The 23,285-nt window shown below is 41.8% G+C and overlaps 2 protein-coding genes across 2 annotated transcripts in view; one reads left to right on the top strand and one right to left on the bottom strand.

Moving 5' to 3' along the window:
- Nucleotides 1-5,413, bottom strand: part of LOC148363153 (uncharacterized protein C3orf20-like) — a 13,727-nt gene extending 8,314 nt beyond the window's left edge. Inside the window, exons 1-9 of the mRNA XM_088340712.1 lie at nt 5,245-5,413; nt 5,106-5,179; nt 3,218-3,552; nt 2,888-2,911; nt 2,733-2,786; nt 2,557-2,659; nt 770-970; nt 431-580; nt 242-359 (exon numbers count right to left, since the gene is read on the bottom strand). Of these exons, the coding sequence (XP_088196838.1) occupies nt 242-359; nt 431-580; nt 770-970; nt 2,557-2,659; nt 2,733-2,786; nt 2,888-2,911; nt 3,218-3,552; nt 5,106-5,179; nt 5,245-5,298 (1,113 nt within the window). The 5' untranslated portion in view covers nt 5,299-5,413. The remainder of the gene's footprint in view (nt 1-241; nt 360-430; nt 581-769; nt 971-2,556; nt 2,660-2,732; nt 2,787-2,887; nt 2,912-3,217; nt 3,553-5,105; nt 5,180-5,244) is intronic.
- On the top strand, nt 5,319-23,285 carry LOC148363152 (methionine aminopeptidase 2-like; the record flags this gene model as incomplete). The annotated part of the gene is given in 12 exon segments (XM_088340603.1): nt 5,319-5,445; nt 7,723-7,795; nt 10,452-10,633; nt 10,704-10,763; nt 12,915-13,017; nt 13,094-13,255; nt 15,033-15,214; nt 17,766-17,860; nt 17,928-18,024; nt 18,082-18,185; nt 21,244-21,421; nt 21,424-23,285. Coding segments are annotated over 12 exon segments (1,617 nt in total), but the record flags the coding sequence as incomplete, so codon positions are not given.

The raw sequence follows: 23,285 nt of genomic DNA, 5'->3' as shown, positions 1-23,285 counted from the left end.
GCACTGTGTTATTCACATACAGTAGTACATTGTAGATTAGTCTTAAAAATATTTTGGAAAAATTGACACTGATCACAATGACCAGTCCGCAGGCTACCCAGGTGTTATTGAAGGGCTACTGGGTGTCTGTGGGCACCATGAAATAGACCCCTAATCCAGTATAAAATTAAAGTAGTATTACAGTGTCAGAGTCCAAGCTGTTGGGTACAATAGAATAAGTCAGTGGAATTAGAGGGCTCACCTTGATCATAATCTTCTCCTGATCTTGGTCAGTCTTCCAGCACCACTCCTTCTTGAGGTTGCCGTCACGGTCGCACATGAATCCGCCGTGCTGGTCCCACAAGGCCGTCACCACGGTGCTGCAAGAGCACCGTTTTTACCCGAATTTAACAAATGCCGCCACGCTAGGGAAGTGGAGCCGTGAGTTCACCTGACGGGATGAGAAACAGACCCATGACCAAACATGGTGATGGTGGCCAGGACTACTGGGGTGTAGCTGTCAGTGAAGATGTTGGTGCAGAAACCTCCTGTTGGAAGGCCTGAAGGGCTGTGGCACACGGCCATGTTGCCTGACGGGTAGCTGGGTGTAGGACGTTAAGAGGAAACAGCTGCACAAGGTGCAGAACTCATAAAACGTCTTTTTTTTCAATATGTCAGCCATTTCCTGTCTTATTATTTGTTGTTCAGAGCCACACTTTTAACATTGCCTATTCTATGTTAATTATTTAAATATATTTCAATGGTTTTGGAATACATGACAAAAGGATACTAGATGAAAGATGTCCCATTAGCCACCCTGCAATGAAGTCTCTTGAGCGGCGGCGCTCGCTGGGGAGCAAAATCATCCAAGATGCTGTCGGCTTCACTAGCCACACTTAGAAGGCTTTTGGTTTTGATTCCAGCTTTTGCATCCACGTAATGTCGCAGAATGGGAGAACTGGGCACCTGATCCAAAACCCGAGGTTTGATGCTGCAGGATAGAAAAAGATGTCTCCTGTTCAAAATTCCTATTAAACTTGCTTGAATTATATTTTAATAACCAATAATTTTCATATTTATATCCATCCATCCATTATCTGCACCGCTTATCCTCAGTAGGGTCGCGGGGGTGCTGGAGCCCATCTCAGCCATCTTGGGGCAGTGGGCAGGGGACACCCTGAACTGGTTGTCAGCCAGTCGCAGGGCACACAGGGACAGACAATTCGCTCGCTCATTCACACCTAGGGACAATTTGGACCGGCCAATTAACCTGACATGCATGTTTTTGGAATGTGGGAGGAAACAGGAGTGCCCGGAGGAAACCCACGCAAGCACGTAGAGAACATGCAAACTCCGCACAGGAAGGTTGGTAGCTGGATTTGAACCCATGACCTCAGAACTGTGCCGCACACATGCTATATATATATATATATATATATATATATATATGTTATATATAATTGGTTAATTTACATTTAGGGCCTACTGAGCCGATTTCCCTGCTCTTAAACATGCTGTGTCGTTAAAAGACAACTTTATGTCACTGCAGTCCGAAAAGGATTTCTGGCTTTGCCAAGTTTACTGTATCACTGTGAGAAGTAGAACAAATGGTAGACCCAATCACGTAACGTTTCTCAAAAGTTTATTGAGATACAGAGGAAAAATCAAGGCCAACGATTTGGTGCTCGCTGGACACGGGAAGCAAGCCGCTCACGGATCAGAGCGTGTTCCGAATGCGAAAGTGGATCTTCCGGAGCGGGAGATCGTAGCGTAGTAAGACGGAAAAATAGGTCGTTAGCCGGGACGGGAGATCAGAACGTGGTCGGGATCAAAAAACGGGTCATGGCAGTTATAGCAGGAGACAAACGGGGAAATCAGGAACGGACAAGTGGAAAATGGGTGACAAAACGGGACCGACGGCAGTCAGAGTCAAAAATGTTTGCCTTGTGAAAACACAGGTTCACTGACAGACTGGCAACAGGCAAGTGAAAGGACTGAGCTTAAGTAGGACAGGGAACCAATCAGGTAGCCAGAAACAGCTGGCACAGGTGAATGTAATGCGTAATCATGACAATCACTTCAAATTTGATATTGTTTAACGTAATTGTGTGGACTTTATGTGCAAAAGGTCCTTGCACATATAATTTGGTCTAGTTTATTTGAAGCTCTGTACCACTTTATAGGTTCTCTGTCTCCAATCAACTTTTTATCAAAGAATGCCGTTCTTCGGAGCAGTGTCTTGAACGACATTCTCCTCAAATGCATGTTAAACCTGTGCTGGCTTTACCATCCTTGAATAGGCACCATCCGATTCAGACCTGTTTTTCTTTTTTTTCTTTCCCGAAATTTATGAACACTGCTATTTTTTGAACACAAACCTTTAAACAATTTGCCAAATTGCACAGCCTTATGTATATACTGCATATACATTATTTTTGGTGTAAAATAAATTTCCTTTGCTTGACTTTTGCACATTTGAGTGATTCAGAATAGACATATGTGATAACACCACATTATTAAAAAAATGTAAAAAAAAATAATTTAACATAAAATGACAGGAAATAACAAGAAACTGACTGTGGACTTGCGCTGGCCTTGAGTCTCTCCACCACCCACTGGCACAAACCTCTGGGAGGAGGCGTGTGTTCACCCAAAGCCTGAAGTGGCATAGCATACCAATCTGCACACACCAAAATGACCATCTCAAGTAGATTTAAGACCTTATTTTGTATAAATATGGCTCTGTCACTGACCAGGATCTTGATTGCTGCTGGACATCATCTCATCGAGGTTTGTGGGGCTGACAGCTAAAAGAGAACAGGTGAATGAAATCCAAACAACCACGTAAAGTGTTGATGAATGGACGGTTGAATAAATTGATAGATGAATAAAGCTCATGCGTACTCACCAGAATCATCAATAGAAGTATCATCTGAGGAAGAAAAGTAAAATGGTTGAAAAAAAAAAGAAAATGGAAATGACATGAAAATGAGACTTTGGGTATTAAATGAGAAAAAATTATTGAACTTTTAATGTAAAACATGCAATAATAACAGTCTTCAAATATATATAATTTATAAATATATACATGTGTATATATAATTTTTCACACAATAGCAACAATATTACGCATTTATATATTACACATATTGCATTATGATCGCATCAGTTATGGGTTCACGAAAAGTTGGCAATTTATGATTGGCCCCGAAAATCCAAATAACAAAACCGTCCTGACCTATGTTGTCTCGGTTGGCCTTCTTCTGAGCCTTATTCCTCCTGGCCGCCTTGAGCCGGGCCGCGTCTTTATCGGTCTTGCGCAACTTAAGCGCGGCGTCGGCCGTGTAGTTAAGGATATCTCCCGCCTGCACGGCAAAGCCCCGGTTGCGGTGGAGTAGGCGGCCAAGTTCGTTCAGCAGTTTAGGGGCAGCCCGCTTCTGGCTGGCCAACGGGTCCTCGTTCTCATCTTCCGCCGAGTCATCTTCGCATGTTTCCTCCTTGGTGGAAGTCTCGGGAAAATCGTCGCTTTTGATTTTTTTCAAAAGTTTCAATTGTTTGCCATTTTCGGACTTGCTGAAGCAGAAAAAAACGTGAATTGGACAGATTAGTACATCTAATGTTCCAGTATAAAAGCTGAAATGTATGGAAAACGGGAGAAACAGAGACGACTGATAACGGAATATTGGACATCTGGAGCAATCCAAATGCATTGTTTACATATCTAACGACAAACAAATAACTCTAAACATGTCTTGTATGTTTGCAAGATTTGGTCGTGCGTGGTGCGCCGAAAGCATAGACTTACACTATACATGGACGGATACAACGGTAGCATATATTATGTATCGATGGGCAGAAAATAAAACAGGGATATACCGAAGAAATCAACTAATACACATGAGGCTTTTTTAGCAGGTAAGACATAGCTTGTTAGAATCATTCATCTCTGTAGTCCCACGGTGCTTTAAAGAAAATTTCACATGGGTTCCAGCAATCGGATTGCTTGAAAACATATACATGTACGAGTAAATAGAAAATGCAATCCGACTGAGATTAGTGTGCGCGTTTAAATGGCTTTACATAATCGTAATGCTGGCAGTTGTCGGTTTCCAATCGGATTAGTGCCTGAATATAATTCTACTATAGATTTAATACAGGTATAATACAGTAATTAGAAGAAAACCAGAAAAATAATTGATTTCTAATGGATATTTTGGTAAATGTATGGCTGCTTTGCACTTAAAACTTGTTTAGAATAAAATCTATGGTAAAAACAAAAATTGGACCTGTAGTAGTTATCTTTGTCAACTACTAACGCAATTCAAAAAAAGAAACTGTGTTTTGATGATTTTGATGTCATTTAAATGCCTCCTGCATATTGACGGGTGTGTAGACAAGATTATATGATAAATATATTGACAGAAATACAGGAAAAATTGCAAGAGACTTTGAATTTATTACTTTGTGTAAATACAATTTGGCTACTAAAAGAGGAAGAGATTGAATCCAAATGATCAAGATTACCCATTAAGTAAAAAAACAATATAGTAATTATACTTGTGAAGAAAACATACGAAGTAACATAATTTCCATTCAATTAAATTTTTATTCATTTATCATTTTTAATTTTGTAAATTCGTCTTCAACATTAATTGGACATTGGAGTGACAATGGAACATGCAACTTCCTGTCAATTTTTATTCCGTCCTATCATTCTTCCAGATTATATATTTATGTAAAAGACGTGTATTGAGATAAAACAATGTCCAGAAAATGTTTCTTGTTGATGGCATTTCGAAAGTCTAATTGCAATTTTAGTATATCTGTCATACTAATTAAGGTAGAAACATTGAGATGGCGTGACAACGAAAACATAGAACATCCGGTCAACATGTATTCGATGTTATCATTTTTACAGATTATATGAGTTAAAGGGAAAAGTAATTTTTTTAATTTTTTAATGTTTTTATTGATCAAGTTGACACATTATATCGGAGTGACAAGGGAACTTCCGGTCAATTTTTACCAGGCCATTAATTTTAATAAACAAAAACTAAAATAATCACAGGTGAAATTTTGTGGAAATGATATTTTTTTTATCAAGGATTGACGGTTCTAACAAGTACCTTTTCTCCTTCTTTTCCTCTCTAGGCTTCCCCAAATTGACAGCTCTGCCCTTCTTACTTCGCAGTGGCGCTGGCTGCGAAAAGAGTCCAAGTCATCATTCAAGTCAAACTTGGGAAACTGGATAAAATGGTGGCCCACCTGGTCGAAGAAATAAATGGGGTAAGGGGACAAGAGCGTCGTCAACGAAGTCATGTGGAGGAGGCGGAATGTAAGCCGAGTTTTGGACGACGACGCCGGCTTCGCTCGCGAGTGCGTCCGAGCCGCGTCGCACCCGTCACCATGCGACACAAAGCGGGTATCGTCATGGCACTTTTTGCTACCTGCGGCCACAAATTGGACGTAAGTGGCTTCGAGAATATCGACTAAGAACTTTTCAGAAGAACGTACAGTCTTAGACTTTAATTTTGCCTAGCAACAATTATGTGTGCAGATAATTAAGAAACGTTCGCTAAAAACTGCTTAATAAGTACTTTAAAACAGTAATATATTTTAAAAGGCTTCGAGAATACCGACACAAAACTTTTGTGGCCGAGTGCCACGGTTGCGCCAAATGCTACTCTCGTCCAAAAACAGTTCTGCTTCAAGTCAACAGGGGACGCTGCAGTAAAACATAAAGTCCAGAATTTTAAGTCTGCCTTGCAACAATTACCCTATGCACAACCATAATTAGAAACGTTTTGCTAAAATAAATATTTAAAAGCACGGCTACATTTCAAATGGCTTTAAAGAATAAAAAGAAGCAAAGACAGTTATAAGGTGTACATATTTAAGATTTTACAACGGATGAAAAACCCGAATACTGTATACGAATTTTGCCATAGCCAGACAGAAGGAGAATCCAGGTGTTTTGACAAAGGCAGTTTTTCCTGTTTGATAAATATCGGTTCGATAACATGATATTAAAGGGACAATGTGTAATTCTTGCCCACTAAATGTCGCTGTATTGTTTTGTGCAACCAAAAACGAGTACTAAAAAGCACAGCAAAAAATAGAAACTACAGTGACCAAACATTTCCTTCTATTTTTTTATATTTTTATGATATTTTATTTCTGCATTTCTATTACAAGGCTTTTATTTTTTCAGGGTACCCTTTAGCAGCAAGATGGCAGACAATCATGCCAATAGAGTGGATTTAACCTTATTCTTGTGTAAATGATCACAGTTTGACACTATATGTCACGGTTGCCATGGCGCCCAATTGGCCCTGCCCGTGTGGCGCCAGCTGCGGCTCATTGACAGATTGGCTTTCCGTCTATTTAAGCTCAGTGCTCTCATTCTTCCTTTGTCAGCCCGTCAACGAACTTCTGCCCCGCAAGATGTGGGTTTTGACTCGGTCCTGTTTCCTGTTGGTATTTCCTGTCCGGTTTTGTTCCCATTTATTTTTGTCCTGTTTAATATCGGTTTCCAGTTCCGTTCCCGTCTATTTTTGTCCTGTTTATCATTCGCTCTAGTTTTCGTTCCTGTCTAGTTTGTCCTGTTTTATTTCGATATCCCGTTTCATTATCAATCCTGTCTGTCTGTCCCGTCCTGTCCGGTATTGACCCCCTCTGTCCGATATCTACTCGGGCAATTGGTATCGATCTCATCGGCCTCTGGCTTCCTATCATTTCACGCCACACTGCTGCATAAAGTGCATGACTCCCCATTTCCTGTAAAATAAAAGGCTTGTTTGAGAACATCACGCGTTTGGGTCTTGATCCTGTTCCGGTTCTTGACACTATAACCTTTGGAATTTGAATTCCGAACAGTCAGCCACATCCCTTGTTATATTGATATTCTCTTGCACGATATAGGTGCTAAAAAAAACCTTTAAAGGATATTGTGAATTCTTTAGCGTCTCCTGAAAAAACAAACAAAAACGTGAGTGGTGTAGTGCGTAAAAGTGCACGAAACCAGCTTACTCGAAATTTGGGAACCAAATTTTTTTACCCAGTGATTTAAGATCTGGAATCTCTAAAACAGCGGTGTCCGGCCTTTTACTAATTAGTGCAAACTACACCCAGTTTGATATGAATTTCTATAATAACAACTTATCATGTTATTACTACGTTGTTAGTCTGTTATTACCAGGTTAATTGTTGAGATTAGGGTTAAATAGACGCAGCAAACGACTAAAGAAAATCCTTTTACAAGAAAATCACAATGACCCAGCACTGGTGGGCAATTTTGAGAGCAGGTTCACAGGCACCTTAGCTGTTCTTAGGGGGCACGCTGTTGCCCGCGGGCAACACGTTGGAGACCCCTGGTTTAAAGAGTGGGATGATGCTTTAGACCGAAAAAGAACAGTGACCAGATGAGGAAGGTGCTGTACTGAGTCAGATCTGGAGGATTCTCCTGCCATGGAATCCAGTACTATCTGTTTTATGTGGGGGAGCAAACCTCTATGGAATTGGGAAGGGTTGGGCACTGACAGACTGTACTTGCCCAAGACACACCAGGGGAAGACCCAAATGGTAGGCATCTCACCGTTTGAAGCTTGAGTACGCTCAATAAGCCTTACACACACATATGCTACCCCTTTATCACCCCCCCTTTTTCCCTTCACCTCCCACCCTCACTCTTTCGCTGGCTTCATTTGAGTCAGAGCGCTAATGGCGGATCTTCAACTTTTGCAGACGGAAACCTTGGGCGGGAATTCCACCGAGGAGCTGAAGAGGAAGAGGAGGAGGAGAAGGAAGATACATCAAGGTAAGCGATGTCCGACCTGACGGTTGTTACTTTATTCATTTTCAAATACGTGTTTGCTAAAGAAAAACGTTTTTGCAAAGAGTGGTGAGAAAAACTGAAGAAAACCATTGGAATTTTCAAAAAAGAAAACCCCAAAAATATAATGTTGAAAAGCAAGGAAAATTATTTGTGAACTCTTTCTTTTCTGACATAATTTTTGGGCCTTTTTCCACCCCAGTTTTCAGTAATGATTTAAATTTGTTATTCGAAACTTGTTTCAATTCCATTGTAAAATAGTGTCAGGACCAGAATGGAGACAGGACCCACTCGCGTAATGTTTCTCGCAGTTTTATTGAGAAGAATTGAAAGGAGTGCACACACGATCCGGAGATCGCTGGTCGCAGGGAGAAGGTTGCTCAGACGTAGAAGTGGGACTTCCGTGGCAATCGATGGCGGTGTCGGGAACGGAAAAAAGTAAAAAACCAGGAGAGGAGAGTATACGTGGTCGAAATCAAACAGATCGTAGCGGGAGCAAAAACAGTAGCAAAAACACAAGGCAGGCAAAAAAGGGCTTGCCGTGTAAAAACGGAGATTTGCAGACAGACCGACAAAAGGGGACTGACAGGACAGAATTTAAATACTGACAGGGAGCCAATCTGTCAACAAGCTGCAGCTGGCGTCACACGGGTGGGGCCAATTGGGCGCCATGACAACCATGACAAATACTCTTGAATTACTTTAGTTTAAGGAAAATATATAATTATAAAGTAGTAAGAAACCTACAAAAAATACAAGATAAAATTATGCAGGGATAATAAGATTTAAATACAATTCATTTTCATAAAACAGTAAATGTTTAGCCTTTGCCTATGTTTTTTGATAGATGTATAAATAGATAAAAAATAGATAGATTAAATGACTATTTTATTATCAGAAAAAGTATATTTACAAAGCATTCAAGTAAAAAAAAAAAACTTTAAAATTAATTATCGAAAATAAGAAATTTAAATGCAATGAAATGTCAGGACCAGAACGGAAACAGGACCCACTAGCGTGACGTATTCCACAAGTTTTATTAAAAGATAGAGGAAGGGATGTGCCCACTATCCGGTGTTTGCTGGGCACGGGAAGCAAGTCGCTCTCGTACCCGGATTGTGATCGGAACACGGAAGTGGATCTTCCGTAGCGAGCGATGGCGGTGTCAATGACTGAAAAACAGGTCGATAGCTGGGACGGGAGAGCAGACGTGGTCAGGATCAAAACAGGTTGTAGCTGGAGACAAACGGGACAGGCGGGAGTCAGGGGTCGAAAAAATGATTGAAATTCCCTAAAAAAATACAAATAAAAAATTCAGTTCCATGAGAAAAAGGAAGATATTTTGCTAAAAATCATTTTCTGGATGAAAATATTTTTTCTGAAGGGAAAATCCCCCAAACTTAGTAAAGTACATGCAAGCTTATTTCATTCCGGGTTTGTGCTCAAAGCCCGATTTGCTCGTTTTACGGTTTTTGTTCCAGAAAACCTCGTATACTGAAATTATTGTATTTATAGTTGCTCTTATAAAGGTCCCACTGTCGTTTGAAAACCTTGCACCTTGTTTTGAAACCATTATTTAGGACATTATTTAGGAGGAAGTAAGGAGACGAACTGGTGTGGTGAAAGAGCTTGCTGAGGGGGTTGATGAAAATGTTTTGAAATGACTTGGACATTTTGAAAGAATGGATGAAGGCTGTCCCCGCGACCCTACTGAGGATAAGTGGTGCAGCTGATGAGATGAGATGGATGAAGGCTGTTTGACTAAAAGAGTATGTAGTGCAGAAGTGGTGGGAAATATAAGAGAGGAAGGCCCAAATATGGTTGGATGGATAGGGTGAAACATGCTCTGGATGTGAGGTCAGTCCATTTATGAATGCAAAAGTGTGTGCAGAGGGTTAAGTAGGATAGTTAAGAATGACTGATATCGACGCATGTGATGCAGAGGGGGTAAACCAGGGTATGCTGTTGGGCCTCTATGCTGATGAAGGGTTGATTTGCACAGCAACTCACCCCTTGTTGTGCTGTGGGCATAATGTTAGGTTTCAGGTTGGGAAGAGCGAAGTGGAATGAATGTTTGGTGAATGTGAGTGTGTTCTTGACTGTTTGGGTCAAACAGTAGAGGCAAGATCGGACCTGAAAGAAATACATCCTGACCCAGGCTCGCAGGCAATAAAGCCTGACTCAGCCCAAGCCCGACCAATTCACTTTACAGAGCCTGAAGCCAACCAGAAATTTCATAATTTACCTGTGAGGACTAAGGAAGAGGAGGAAAGGTGATTTATAATAACAAATTAAAGCCTGTCTTTTGTAACCACATCTATGTCAAACAAGACTGTATAAACCATTAAGATTATTTCTGTGTCTGCAGAGGTTACATCAAGCAGCAATTTTCCATCAATGAAAGTTTTTATTAAGATTTGACAGAAAAATTTTAAGACCGTCATTTTGACAGGTTAAAAATTGGGCCATAAACCACAGCAACAGTGCGTCCTTAAAAATCTAGTGCAACATTTCAAGAGAGAGAGAGAGAGAGAGAGAGAGAGGCTGAGAGACAAACAAAAACATTGACGGATGGATAAAAAAAAAAATAAAAAAAATCAGCAAGAGAGAAGTCCAACCAGAACGTAATGATTGACACCAGGCCAAAATTCGGGTCGGGCTTGGATTCAGGCTCGAGCTCCTACCTCGGCTTTGCAGGCGCGGCGTCAAACGACACAGACGGCGAAGAGGGTCAGGCCGCAAAAGTGTCGGAAGTGGTCCAACGGCTGGCGAGCGTCACGCTGGAGGACAAAGACGAACCGGATGAGGACGGTCAAGATAAAGGTGTAGTCCCCGTCGTCATGGCGATATAACAAAACCCAAAATCGCTGACTCGGGTCTTCACTGTTGGCAGATTACGATGGAGACGACGTTGCTGCCAAGAAGAAGAAAAAGAGGAAAAATAAAAAAGGATGTGAGTTGTCCTTAATGTTTAGAGTTGTGTTACTTTGTGCTTCAATATATTGTGTTTTTTGTTTTGTTTTTGATTTGAGAAATTATCCCATCGTATATTTTTGAGTGCAAGAATGTATTTTATTATCAAATACCCTGCAGAAAATAAAAGTATGACCCCATTGGTCAGATCTGTCCAAACTTTCCAGAAAAATTAAAAGATTTGGTAAGCAGAAAATGAATAAAGGCCAACTATTCAGCCTGAAATTCTTCGAACAGTTTAAATGAATTCACCCTCCGTGAAAGGTTTGCAGTATTCGGCAATCAGCGTTGCGACCTCGTAGCTCGCCTTTGTAGCATTTTTATTTGACTCGCAGGGTCTCGTGATAAAGAGCTGCTGTACTGTTAAAACAGCTTCAAGTTGCCTCACCTTTTCATTGCGTTCGTTTCCAGTTAGATTTTTGTAGTCTGCATGTTTCGGCTGCCAGTGACTCTTGATATTATATTCTTTGGAAATAGCCAGTCTTTTGGCAAATTTGGCAGATGCAGTCGTTTCGGAATTTGGTGAAAAAATACTCTGATTTCCACTTCCTGGAAAAGGCGACCCTCACAGTCAACTTTCCTTTTTTTAGTTACAGTCGGCGTGTCAGAATTGGGGGTGGGCTAAAATTCTCACAAAAATCTATTACCGGTGCATACTGTGGTAGACAGTACTGGCGGGCCACATATTATTAATTTCATTTGATTTGATTTTTTAAAAGTTTGATTACAGGCCATAACACTCCCCCAATGGCTAGAGACTAATTTATTTGGGAACACAGACATAAAACAACACATCTGATCACGTTAATACATGAAACAAATCTGATTGGTTAAGACAGAAAACGCATATTTAAATGAAGTGAATAATGCTGGTCGCTAGATGGCGTGTGAGCATAATAACCGATCAGTAAGGAAAGCGAAACTTTGTCACACAAAATTTACAATGCACTGTGAAAGGAATGTAGGAGGAAAGCTCTTCCCTGCACTTCCCAGCACCAAAGCAGAGGCAATCTTGATTCATAGTTCGCGGACTCCAAGAGGATACAATTGTAAGCTCTTCCCCGGACTTCCCAGCACCAGAGCAAAGGCCATCTTGATTAATAGTTAGCGGGCCCAAAGGGGATACAATTGTTGCAAGAAAACAAACAGCACCTAGATATAATCTTTGGCTTTGTTAAGGTACTAATAAGGATAAAATCATACAAAGGCACATTTAAACTATCATCAAACTATAATTTCCCCTATTTTAGAGAGGAATTAAGAAAAATATGTCTTTCAATTTTAGGATTATTCTTCACGTTTTAATACAGACAATATTGCTCAGCTTGAGAACGTATTTCTTCTTTAATCTTAATACTTTAGATTAGGATTGAATCACTCAATATAACGATAATCATTTTTTTCTTCTTATTAGAGAAATAATAAAAATGATATTTTAATTTAAGGATTATATTTCTGATTTCATTATAGTATAGCTCAATTTAAGGATTTTTTTTTACCATAGTAGAGAAAAAAATATATATTTTGTTTCAATTGAAGGATAATTTTCTTATTTTATTACAGAAGAGTTTGCTCAATTTAATAATTGTTTTTATTATTTGGGTTACTTATATTTTATTTTGTTTTATTGTGTATAGTTTTGTAATAAATAATTAAATTGAGGGCGGCACAGCAGCTGAATAGTTAGTGCATCCGTGGCACAGTTTTGAGGACATGGGATCGAATCCAGCTACCTGTCTTCCAGTGTGGAGTTTGCATGTTCTCACCGTGCTTGCATGGGTTTCCTCCGGGTACTCCGGTTTTCTGCCACATTCCAAGAAGGTTAATTGGCGGGTCCAAATTGTCCCTCAGTGTGAATAAGCAAGTGAGTTGTGTGCCCTGCGACTGGCTGGCAAGCAGTTCAGGGTGTCCCCGGCCCGAAGATAGCTGGGATGGGCTCCAGCACCCCCGCGAACCTACTGAGGATAAGTGGTGCAGATGATGGATGGATGGATGGATAATTAATTTGATAAATTTAGGGATTATTTTTCTTGTTTTATTGAAGAAATAATTGCATTGCATAATTATCAAATTCTAAAAATCCTTTAGTCCAGTTTCTGAGCACATTTCTTTCTTTTTTTGTGGGCCAAAGCGAAGGGTCAGACAGACCCTCCCTCCGTCCCTATTTGCCAGCTTTACCCCCGAGGAGACTTCCCCAAAGGAGAGGAGAGCGAATATCCACCTTCCAAAGACGGGTACATTCACCCCGCTACACCTTTACACATTTTTGGCACTAATCACAATTGCGATCGTGTCCTTTTTGTCCTTCAGGCGCAGTGCGGCCTGGCGGACGTCCAGCGAGGAGAAGCGAGCTCTTGACTCGGCCAACCGGGAAATGTGGAACGAATTCAGACAGGCGGCCGAGGCTCACCGCCAAGTTCGCTCGTACGTGAGGACCTGGATCAAACCGGGCATGACCATGATTGATATCTGGTGAGACCTTAAGCCCCGCCTTCATCCCCTGGACCCTAAATCAGGGGTCTTAAACTTAATTGACTTGGGATCCGCAGGAACTAGGGTCTGGTTGATGTTGGCCCAAATTGCGTTTTCTGCAAAAAAAGCTGGAGAAAAACATTCGACCATTCTCAAATATATTTTTAAAACTTTTCTACACATAAGATCAAAAAATAAAGCACATTAACGATTAATATGAAAATAAATTAAACAGTAATAAATGAAATTATCATTTGCATGACCTGCACTTACATAAAAGGGACAGTGTGTATTATTTCACCACTAGATGTTGCTGTGTCATGCAGTGCAACCAAAAACGAGTAATAAACAGCACAAGGTTGTCAATGTGTGTGTATCCCCACATTTTGAAAAACAAATACAGACGCTCTGTCATGAACCGGAACAGGACCCAAATGCGTGACGTTTCTCACACAAGCCTTTTATTTTACGGGAAATGGGGAGTCATGCATGTTAGGCAGCAGTCTGGCGTGGAATGACAGGAAGCCAAAGGCCGACGAGATCGATACAAATTGCCCGAGCAGATATCGGACAGATCTGGTCGATACCGGACAGGATGGGACAGATTAATATCAAAACAGGATATCAAAATTAAACTGGACAAACTGGACGGGAACGAAACTGTAAACCGATATTAAACAGGACAAAATAAACGGGGACAATACCGGACAGGAAATACAAACAGGAAACAGGACCGAGTCAAAACCCACGTCTTGCGGGGCAGAGGTTCGTTGACAGGCTGACAAAGGAAGCTTGAGAGCACTGAGCTAAAATATAAGGGAAGCCAATTTGTCAACGAGCCGCAGCTGGTGCCACACGGGCGGGGCCAATTGGGCGCCCTGGCAACCGTGACAAAGATAGAATGAGAAAGAAAGCAAAAGAAGAGTGAAAGATGAAAGAAAGAAAGAAAGAAATAATAAAAGAGAGAAAGAAAGAATAAAAGAGAGGAAGAAAGAGAAGGAGATAAGTCGGAGGTAGGGTTAAATAGACGGAAAGCCAATCTGTCAATGGGCGGGGCCAATTGGGCGCCGTGGCAACCGTGACAAACATAGAAAACAAACTACGGAGACTTAAAGTGAACAAGAAGGAAAACATTTTCTCTCCATTCTTTCCTTTTGAGAAGAAAGAAAAGAAAAGGGGGAAAGAAGGGACACAAAGAAATGGGAGGAAAAAAGTTAAAAAAGAAGAAAAAATAAAGAATAAAGAGAAAAAGAACAAAAGCAAAGGTAAAAGAACAAAAAAGAAAAGAAAACTGGAACAAAAGAAAAATTTGGTGGAAAGGAAAAAAAAGAAGAAAAAAAAACAAAAAGAGAAAAAACTAAGAAAAGAAAAACAGAAAAAGAATGAAACAAAAGAGCAAAAAAGAAAATAGTTCCTGTATTTTTTTGGGTACCCATAGCAGCAAGATGGCTGACAATATTGTAAGCTCCCTGTAGGTGAGCCTCATGCTATATCAAATCAAATTTCTCAAAAAAATTCACGCTTATGTATTTTGACGCACAAAATAATACACACTGTCCCTTTAAACTTTACATGAATTATGGATTAATTTGTTCCTCAACATTGATTTTAATTTGTATGGAATTCTTTGTAAAGATATTTAAGAACAGTGGATTTTTTTGGAGGGGGTGGGCCCTTATTTTGACCCAACTTCACCCAGGCCCGAGATCTGACGGCCCCCAACTCAATTGAGTTCAAGCCCCCTGCTCCAAATGCTTAATTCTAATTCATCCGCAAGTGAGAAGCTGGAAGATTGCTCCAGGAAGCTGATTAAGGAGAATGGGCTGAGAGCGGGCTTGGCCTTCCCCACCGGTTGCTCCATCAACCACTGTGCCGCCCACTACACCCCCAACGCGGGGGACCCCACCAGGCTGCAATACGACGACGTCTGCAAAATTGATTTCGGCACTCACATCAACGGTAAAGCGCACGCGGACAGGGACCACGTGACTTCCATCAACCGACATCATTCTGACGACCATGCAAAATCGAGTGACTCCATTGGCAGAAAAATATGCTCATTTTGATTACCGTAATTTCCAAACTACAGAGCGCACCTGATTCAAAGTCAAATATAAGAGAGAAAATCAATTTTGTCTTCGTACCAGCAACGCCAGAATTTCAAGCTTAAAAAGTCATCAAAAGGAACTCATTCACGCTCATTTCTTACATTGTGTCAAGACCAGAACGGAGACAGGACCCACTTGCGTGCGTTTCTCTTAGTTTTATTAGGAAAAAGGGAACGGATAGTACGCACGATCCGTAGATCGCTGGTCGCGGGGAGCAGGTTGCTCAGACGCGGAAGTGATATTTCCGTGGCGAGGGATGGCGGTGTCGAGAGCGGAAAAAACAGGTCAGTAGCCGGGACGGGGGAGCAAAAATCGTGGTCGAGATCGAAAAAGGGGTCGGAGCCAGGAAACAGACGTAAATCAGAACAGGAGAAAGTCAGGGTCGAGAAGCTTGCCTAGCGTAAGCTGAGGTTTGCAGACAGAATGACCACCGGTGACAGGAAGACAGGGGTATAAAAAGTGACAGGTAGCCAATCGGTGCCCGGGGCAGTTGGCGCCAAAGGAGCGGGCTCAGGTGCCTCGCATCAGTAATCATGACACATGGTAAACCTGATGCACACCTGGCGTCCACCACCTGGGGAATTTGGCGTGGAAGCCTTGGCAAAAAAGCAAATAAGAGCCGCCTGACCATAAGTCCCACCCAAAACATTTTCAAAAGAGAAAACACATTTCGTACATACATACTCTGAACCCAACTATAAACGCCTGTGCCCAGCTACCCACAGTGGAAACACCTTGACTACCTGCTCCACGTGTGTTCAACTATCCTTTAAGAATGAGTTCGGGGCCACCTGCTTTTGTTATCCCTATAAGCTTTTTTTTAATCTGCCATTTCCAGCATCTTACTACAAATTCATCAAGTTTACATGCAGCAGCCCTATTTCCTTCTTTATCGGCCAATTCGATTGCTTTAAACTTTACAGCTGTATCATATTGAATTTTGTATCATGAGGATCAGTTTATGGTAGTTTGATTCATGTACAATGCACTATAACTTGCTGTCATGATTACTGATGTGACTCAGCTGTGCCCGCTCATTTGGCGCCAACCGCCACGATTTGATTGGCTTCCTGTCACTATTTAAACCCAGTCCTATCCGTCCCCTGTTGTCAGTCCGTCTGCGAAACTCTGTGTATACAAGGCAACCCTTTTTCGACCCTGACTCCCACCTGTCCCGTTTTTTGCTACAGTCTGTCCCCCGGCTTCGACCTCTTTTTGTTCCCGACAACGTCTACTCTCCTTTCCTGTCTTACGACTCGCTTCGGACCCCGACCACGTTTTTGCTCTATTGACCCGTTTTTCCGTTCCCGACACCGCCATCGCTCGCCACGGAAGATCCACTTCCGCGATCAGAGCGACCTGTTTTCCGCGTCCAGCAATCACCGGATCGTGGGCGCAACCCTTTCTCTTTCTTCCAATAAAACTCAACGGGCAAGTGGGTCCTGTCCCCGTTCTGGTTGTGACACTTGCGTTTAACTTTTTTCATTGACTGTTGTGACTTGCATCTTTCCCAAGACCACTTGTTTCGCTCTTGTCTTATCTGCTCAAGGGACTCTGGCGGGCATTAGGAAATGAAGACCATGCAAATATACCATTGCATCCTATAGTTTAGCTTTTTATAATAACAAATTTGTCATGCATTTTGATTGAAATTAAGATAATCTGAGATTAGCTAGAAGAGCGGCGCAGTGGTTAGCGCATATGCGGCACAGTTCTGAGGTTGTGAGCTACAACTTTTGTGGAGTTTGCATGTTCTCCCCGTGCTTGCGGGGGTTTCCTCCGGGCACTCCGGTTTCCTCCCACATTCCAAAAACATGCATTTCAGGTTAATTGGCCGGTCCAAAATGTCCCTAGGTGTGAATGAGCAAGTAAGTTGTCTGTCTCTGTGTTCCCTGCGACTGGCTGGCAACCAGTTGAGGGTGTCCCCTGCCCACTGCCCGAAGATAGCTGGGATGGGCTCCAGCACCCCGCGACCCTACTAAGGATAAGCGGTGCAGATAATGGATGGATGGGATTAGCTAGAATCTTCAATTTCCTCATGTTGAGGTTTTTGAGTTTTTCATTTCCCTCATGTAGGTTTTAGATCAGGGGATGGTGGCATAATAGTCTGTTGTTGTGTACTTTGTGATTAAGGGCTATACAAATAAAAATGACTCGACTTGACTTGTAGTTTGCAATAATCTGTGGTCTGTTCAGCCCTTTGAGACTCCTTAGGCGTCACAAATAAACATGACTTGACTTTACTTACCTTAGCGGCATCTCTGCGTAAACTGCATTGTCGAAATTGTGTGACAAAGTTGTGACTTATAGTCCAGAAATGACAGTACATAAGAACGGAAAATTTTCAGCCAATGAGGTAAGATTTTGCAGCCTTAAGAATTTTACATTTTATTTCCTACCAGGACGAATTATCGACTGTGCTTTCACCCTGACATTTAACCCAAAATATGACTGTCTGCTGGAGGCTGTGAGGGATGCCACGAACACTGGCATCAAAGTAAGGTGACACCGCAACACCAACGCTATTCAGGTTTGAAATAAAAACAATTAAAACATACACCTAGTGCGCAGGTATCGACGTGCGTCTGTGTGATATCGGCGAAACCATTCAGGAGGTGATGGAGTCCTACGAAGTGGAAATAGATGGAAAAAACTATCAAGGTGATGAGAGTCATGGGAAAGGCTTATCACTGACACGCTAACATTGTTTTTTTTCAGTGAAGCCAATCAGGAACCTTAACGGTCATTCCATCGGGCGCTACAGGATACATGCGGGAAAAACCGTTCCCATCGTCAAAGGCGGAGAAGCTACAAGGATGGAGGTGTGTAAATTACAAATGTAGCCAATTGGGCATTTTGAACATGTTTTATTTAAGGCAAATATTCCTTTGTTAAAATAAGCATCAGAATTGAGACAAATCTTGAAAGACAGAAAGGAAGGAAGGAAATCTAGAAAGGAAGGAAGGAAATCTAGAAAGGAAGGAAGGAAATCTAGAAAGGAAGGAAGGAAGGAAGGAAGGAAATATCCACATCTTTGGAGTCAGGTCAAGTCATTTCATTTATTTGTATAGCCCTTAATCACAAAATGTATCAAAGGACTGCACAGGTTTACAATGACACCATCGCCTGATCTTAAATCAACATGCGGGCAAGGAAAAACTCAAAACCTCAGCAGAAGAAAATAAGAAACCTTGAAAAGGGGCCTTACAAGTGGTAATCCCTCATCCAGGATGACCAATGTGGAATAGATTTAGCATTGGGTAACAGTACACAAACATACTAAACATTAATAAAGGAGAACAATAGATAACATTTTGAAATTTGTATAAAAAGTCCATAACAGCAACGACACAGCATCCTCCAACAGAGTCATATTTTGGGTTGAACGTCAGAATGAAAACATTGTCGATAATTCGTCCTGGTAGGACATAAAGTGTAAAATTATTAAGGCTGCAAAAAAATCTTACCTGAAATTTTGCCTGTCTTAGGTACCGTCATTTCTGGACTATAAGCCACAACTTTGTCACACAATTTCAACAATGGATTGGACCCTTGGCATTAGCATCTAGCTGCAACTCTCTATGCCCACAAGGATAGCATTGGTAGCAATCGGTCAAGTAAGAAAGGCTAGGATTAGCCGCTAATCTTCATGATGCAAGCATTAGCGTGTAGTAACCACACCTTCCACCCTAATATTAGCGACCAACAGCTAGTTGAGGTGACTACTGTCTGCTAGGGTAGCAATAGTAGCAAGGGGTCAAGTCTGAAAGCCAAGCATTAGCTACAAGTGTCTATAAAGCAAGCATTAGCGGCTATCGGTCACATGCTCCACCCTAGCATTGCCGACTAACAGCTAGTATTCGTGACTACTGTCTCCAACACAAGTGTTAGAAGCAAAAGGTTCAGTCTGAAAGCAGAGCTTTAAGTGCTAGCATCCATGTTAAAATTTGGGAGAAAGCTACCACATCTAGGACCCTACGATTAGCGGCTAGTCTTCATGTCCACAAAGCTAGCATTAGCAGCATGTACTTTTGCTGCAGTATGACAGCTGGGGGTGACTTTATCCGTACACAAATAATTTAAATTGGAAAAGTGCAGCGTCAAACTTCTCGACCTTAAGCGTGTAGCTGACCGACCAGGACGACGATCCCGCTGATGCAGCAATTTTCGACGGGGTCGACTTTGTTAGCTAATTGTGTGTTTTGTTTCTGTGTGCTGGTCGTGTTGGGTGTGCCAGGGGGCTGCGAGGAGTTAGATAGCCAAAGTCTGTTTTATCAGCTCACCATTTCTCATTTACAAATATGTGGCAGCAGATAACCCCAAAGTCCCATCGGCTATCATCCAGTTTTTAGCTATTTTTTCTCAACATAGCAAACAAAAGTAACTTCACTAAAATATTTGTGATGTGTGTCTATAGCACAGTTGTCCCGAGAGTAGATAGAGAGGTAATATCTTAACGACGGCCAGGATTTGTTCCAACTGACCAGTTGAAAATCCTTTATGATGGCGCCATCTGCGGTTGCGACAGTATCTAGTTATTGGATTGTCGTGCCGGCTGGCTACCAAAATTGTGGTGCAGGTTGCTGGGCTGCTACCCGCTGCAGTGCGGGTAACAAAAGGAAACAAAAGAGCATCTGCTGGACAAAAAAAATGTTTCTACTAGCTTGTGGTCGCGAGTAAGGGTAGCACTATCAGATAGTGAATCAAAAAGAGCATCAATCCATTATCCTTAGTAGGGCCACGGGGGTACTAGAGCCCATCACAGCTATCTTTGGGCAGTGGGCAGCGGACACCCTCGACTGGTTGCCAGCCTGTCGCAGGGCACAGAGACAGACAACTTATAAGTTCTTCTTTTTTTATTCCTACCCTCTTGATATAAATGAATGTCAAATATTATACTACATCATATCATAATACTAGATCATATAACTGATACTACTTTAGATTAGTCACGGTTGCCATGGCGCCCAATTGGCCCTGCCCGTGTAGCGCCAGCTGCAGCTGATTAACAGATTGGCTTTCTGTCTTTTCAAGCTCAGTGCGCTCTCTCTTACTTTGTCAGTCCGTCAACGAACCTCTGCCCTGCAAGACTTGGGTTCTGACTCGGTCCTTTTTTCCTGTTGGTATTTCCAGTCCAGAATTGTTCCCGTTTATTTTTGACCTGTTTATTATTGGTTTCCAGTTTCGTCTGTCTATTTTTGTCCTGTTTATTATTCTCTCCAGTTTTCATTCCCATCTAGTTTGTCCCGTTTATTTTCCATATCCTGATTCATTATCTATCCTGTCTGTCCTGTCCTGTCCAGTATCGACCCCATCGGGCAATTGGAATCGATCTCGTCGGTCTTTGGCTTCCTGTCTTTCGCCAGACCGCTGCCTAACGTGCATGGCTCCCCATTTCCCGTAAAATAAAAGGCTTGTGTAAGAGCGACACGCGTTTGGGTCCTGATCCTGTTCTAGTACATGACAAGATTAACTATATATAATATATAAAATACATGTCACAGGTTAATACACTGAAGAGAATCAGAAATCTCATCCCAGCCATCTCCAGTGGGCAGGGGACACCCTGAACTGGTTGCCAGACAATCGCAGGGCACACGTGGACAGACAACTCACTCGCTCAGTCACACCTAGGGACAATTTGGACCGGCCAATTCACCTGAAATGCATGTCTTTGGAGTGTGGGAGGAAACCGGAGTTGTCGGAGGAAACCCACGCAAGCACGGGGAGAACATACAAACTCGGCACAGTAAGGCCGGTAGCTGGATTTGAACCCACGCAGGAGGTTCCCACGACCTCAGCACTGTGCCGTGCTGCCCCATATATATATATATATATATATATATATATATATATATATATATATGATGTTCTTTTCAGGAAGGCGAAGTTTACGCCATCGAGACATTCGGCAGCACGGGCCGCGGTGCCGTCTACGAGGACATGGAATGTTCGCATTACATGAAAAACTTCAACGTGGGGAACGTCCCCATAAGGTTCGACTTTGAATTCTCGTTCTTAAACACTCCACGAGACAAATCCAAGCATTTGCGCCTCGCAGATTGCCGAGGAGCAAGCACCTCCTGAACGTGATCAACGAAAACTTCGGCACGCTTGCGTTCTGCCGCCGCTGGCTGGACCGTTCGGGGGAGAGCAAATACCTTCTGGCGCTGAAGAATTTGTGCGACCTGGGGATCGTGGACCCGTACCCGCCCCTCTGTGACATCAAGGGAAGCTACACGGCGCAGTACGAGCACACCCTCCTCCTCAGGCCCACCTGCAAGGAGGTGGTCAGTCGGGGATGCGACTACTAGAGAAGAAAACAATTCATTACATTAAATTATATGAATTTAAGGGAATTTTAGATGACTTTACACAAAGGTTTGTTTGTTTCAATGGCGTGCGGTGAGGTTGCTGTCTTGTGAGTCACAGTCCTTTTTACAAATAACATCTTACAGTAAAGAAAATAAGTATTTAAACACCCTACTATTTTGCTATTTCTCCCACTTAGAAATCATGGAGGGGTCTGAAATTTTCATCATAGGTGCATGTCCACTGTGAGATAGATAAACTAAAAAAAAAAGCTGCAAATAAGTATTTGAAGACCTGTGTATCATCTAGAATTCTGACCCTGAAAGACCTGTAACTCCGCCTATTAGAAGTCCACCTGCACTCCACGTATCATCCTGAATCAGATGCACCTGTTTGAGGTGGTTAGCTGCATAAAGACACCTGTCCACCCCAAACAATCAGGAAGACTTCAACTCGTAACATGGCGAAGACCAAAGAGCTGTCCAAAGACACCAGAGACAAAATTGTACACCTCCACAAGGCTGGAAAAGGCTACAGAGCAATTTCCAAAAGGTTTGGTGAAAAAAGGTCTACTGTTGGAGCAATCATTAAAAAATGGAAGAAGCTAAACATGGCGGTCAATCTCAATCGGAGTGGTTTGCATATGACCATTCGCATGATACAGAGGAGTCATGGGAGAAAGTTTTGTGGTCAGATGAGAACAAAATATAACTTTTTGGTCATAATTCCACTGAGCGTGTTTAGAGGAAGAAGAATGAAGAGTACAATCCGAAGAACACCATCCCTACTGTGAACCATGAGCGGCAGCCCTTACAGTCGACTTTCCTTTTTTAAATTTGAGTCGTAATGTCAGAAATGAGGTGGGCTAAAATTCTCACAGAAAGCCAAGGGCAAGGTGGCCAAAGGGCTATTGTCATCATTCGGCGAAATTGTGATTTATTTATTTTTTTGGTACAAACATTACTGGCGGGCAAAAGATGATCAATTTTATGACAGAGGCCGGGGGCCAGTACAGAAAGATCGAACTATAGAAATGCCTGGTGTAAGTAATTAGAGGACATTTTTCCAGGAACTTTTATGTCCAGAATTCGATTTGGTCCGACTTCAAACAGACCTTAGCTCCAGGGCCCCCCAGGTAAATTGAGTTTCAGACCCCTACTCTAAATGTTAGGGAACAAGCTTCCAGAACGTCAATGTAAATGTATTTATTTATTTATTTTGGTCCAAACATATCGCAACCTCTTTGTGTTGCTATGTCAAACTAATCTGCCGATCTCTGTTAAAATAAATACAAATTAGTTAGCAGAGCTTTTTTTTTACTATATAGTCCACACACTGCAAAAAAAATGACTTTTCTCATTTTCGTTTTCTTTTTCTTGTTTGAATATATTCTATCTTGTTAATTCTAGTCAATGAAGAAAATGTATAACTTAAATAGTTAGAATTGTGCAAATTACCTAACATGTGCTTTCCAAGTCAAATCTTCTTGAACATTTACAGATCATGTTTCCTGTTTAAAAGGCTAGTGTGTATTTGATCACTACATGTCGCTGTATTTTGATGTGCAACTGAAAGCGAGTGCTAATAAACACAAGGAAGAATACAGAAAC

Source organism: Urocampus carinirostris, chromosome 7 (assembly GCF_059441175.1).
Source record: "Urocampus carinirostris isolate Australia breed hairy pipefish chromosome 7, RoL_Ucar_1.0, whole genome shotgun sequence".
Classification (NCBI taxonomy): Eukaryota; Metazoa; Chordata; class Actinopteri; order Syngnathiformes; family Syngnathidae; genus Urocampus; species Urocampus carinirostris.
Note: the sequence above shows the minus strand (reverse complement) of the source record. Positions and strands in the feature narration are given on the sequence as shown.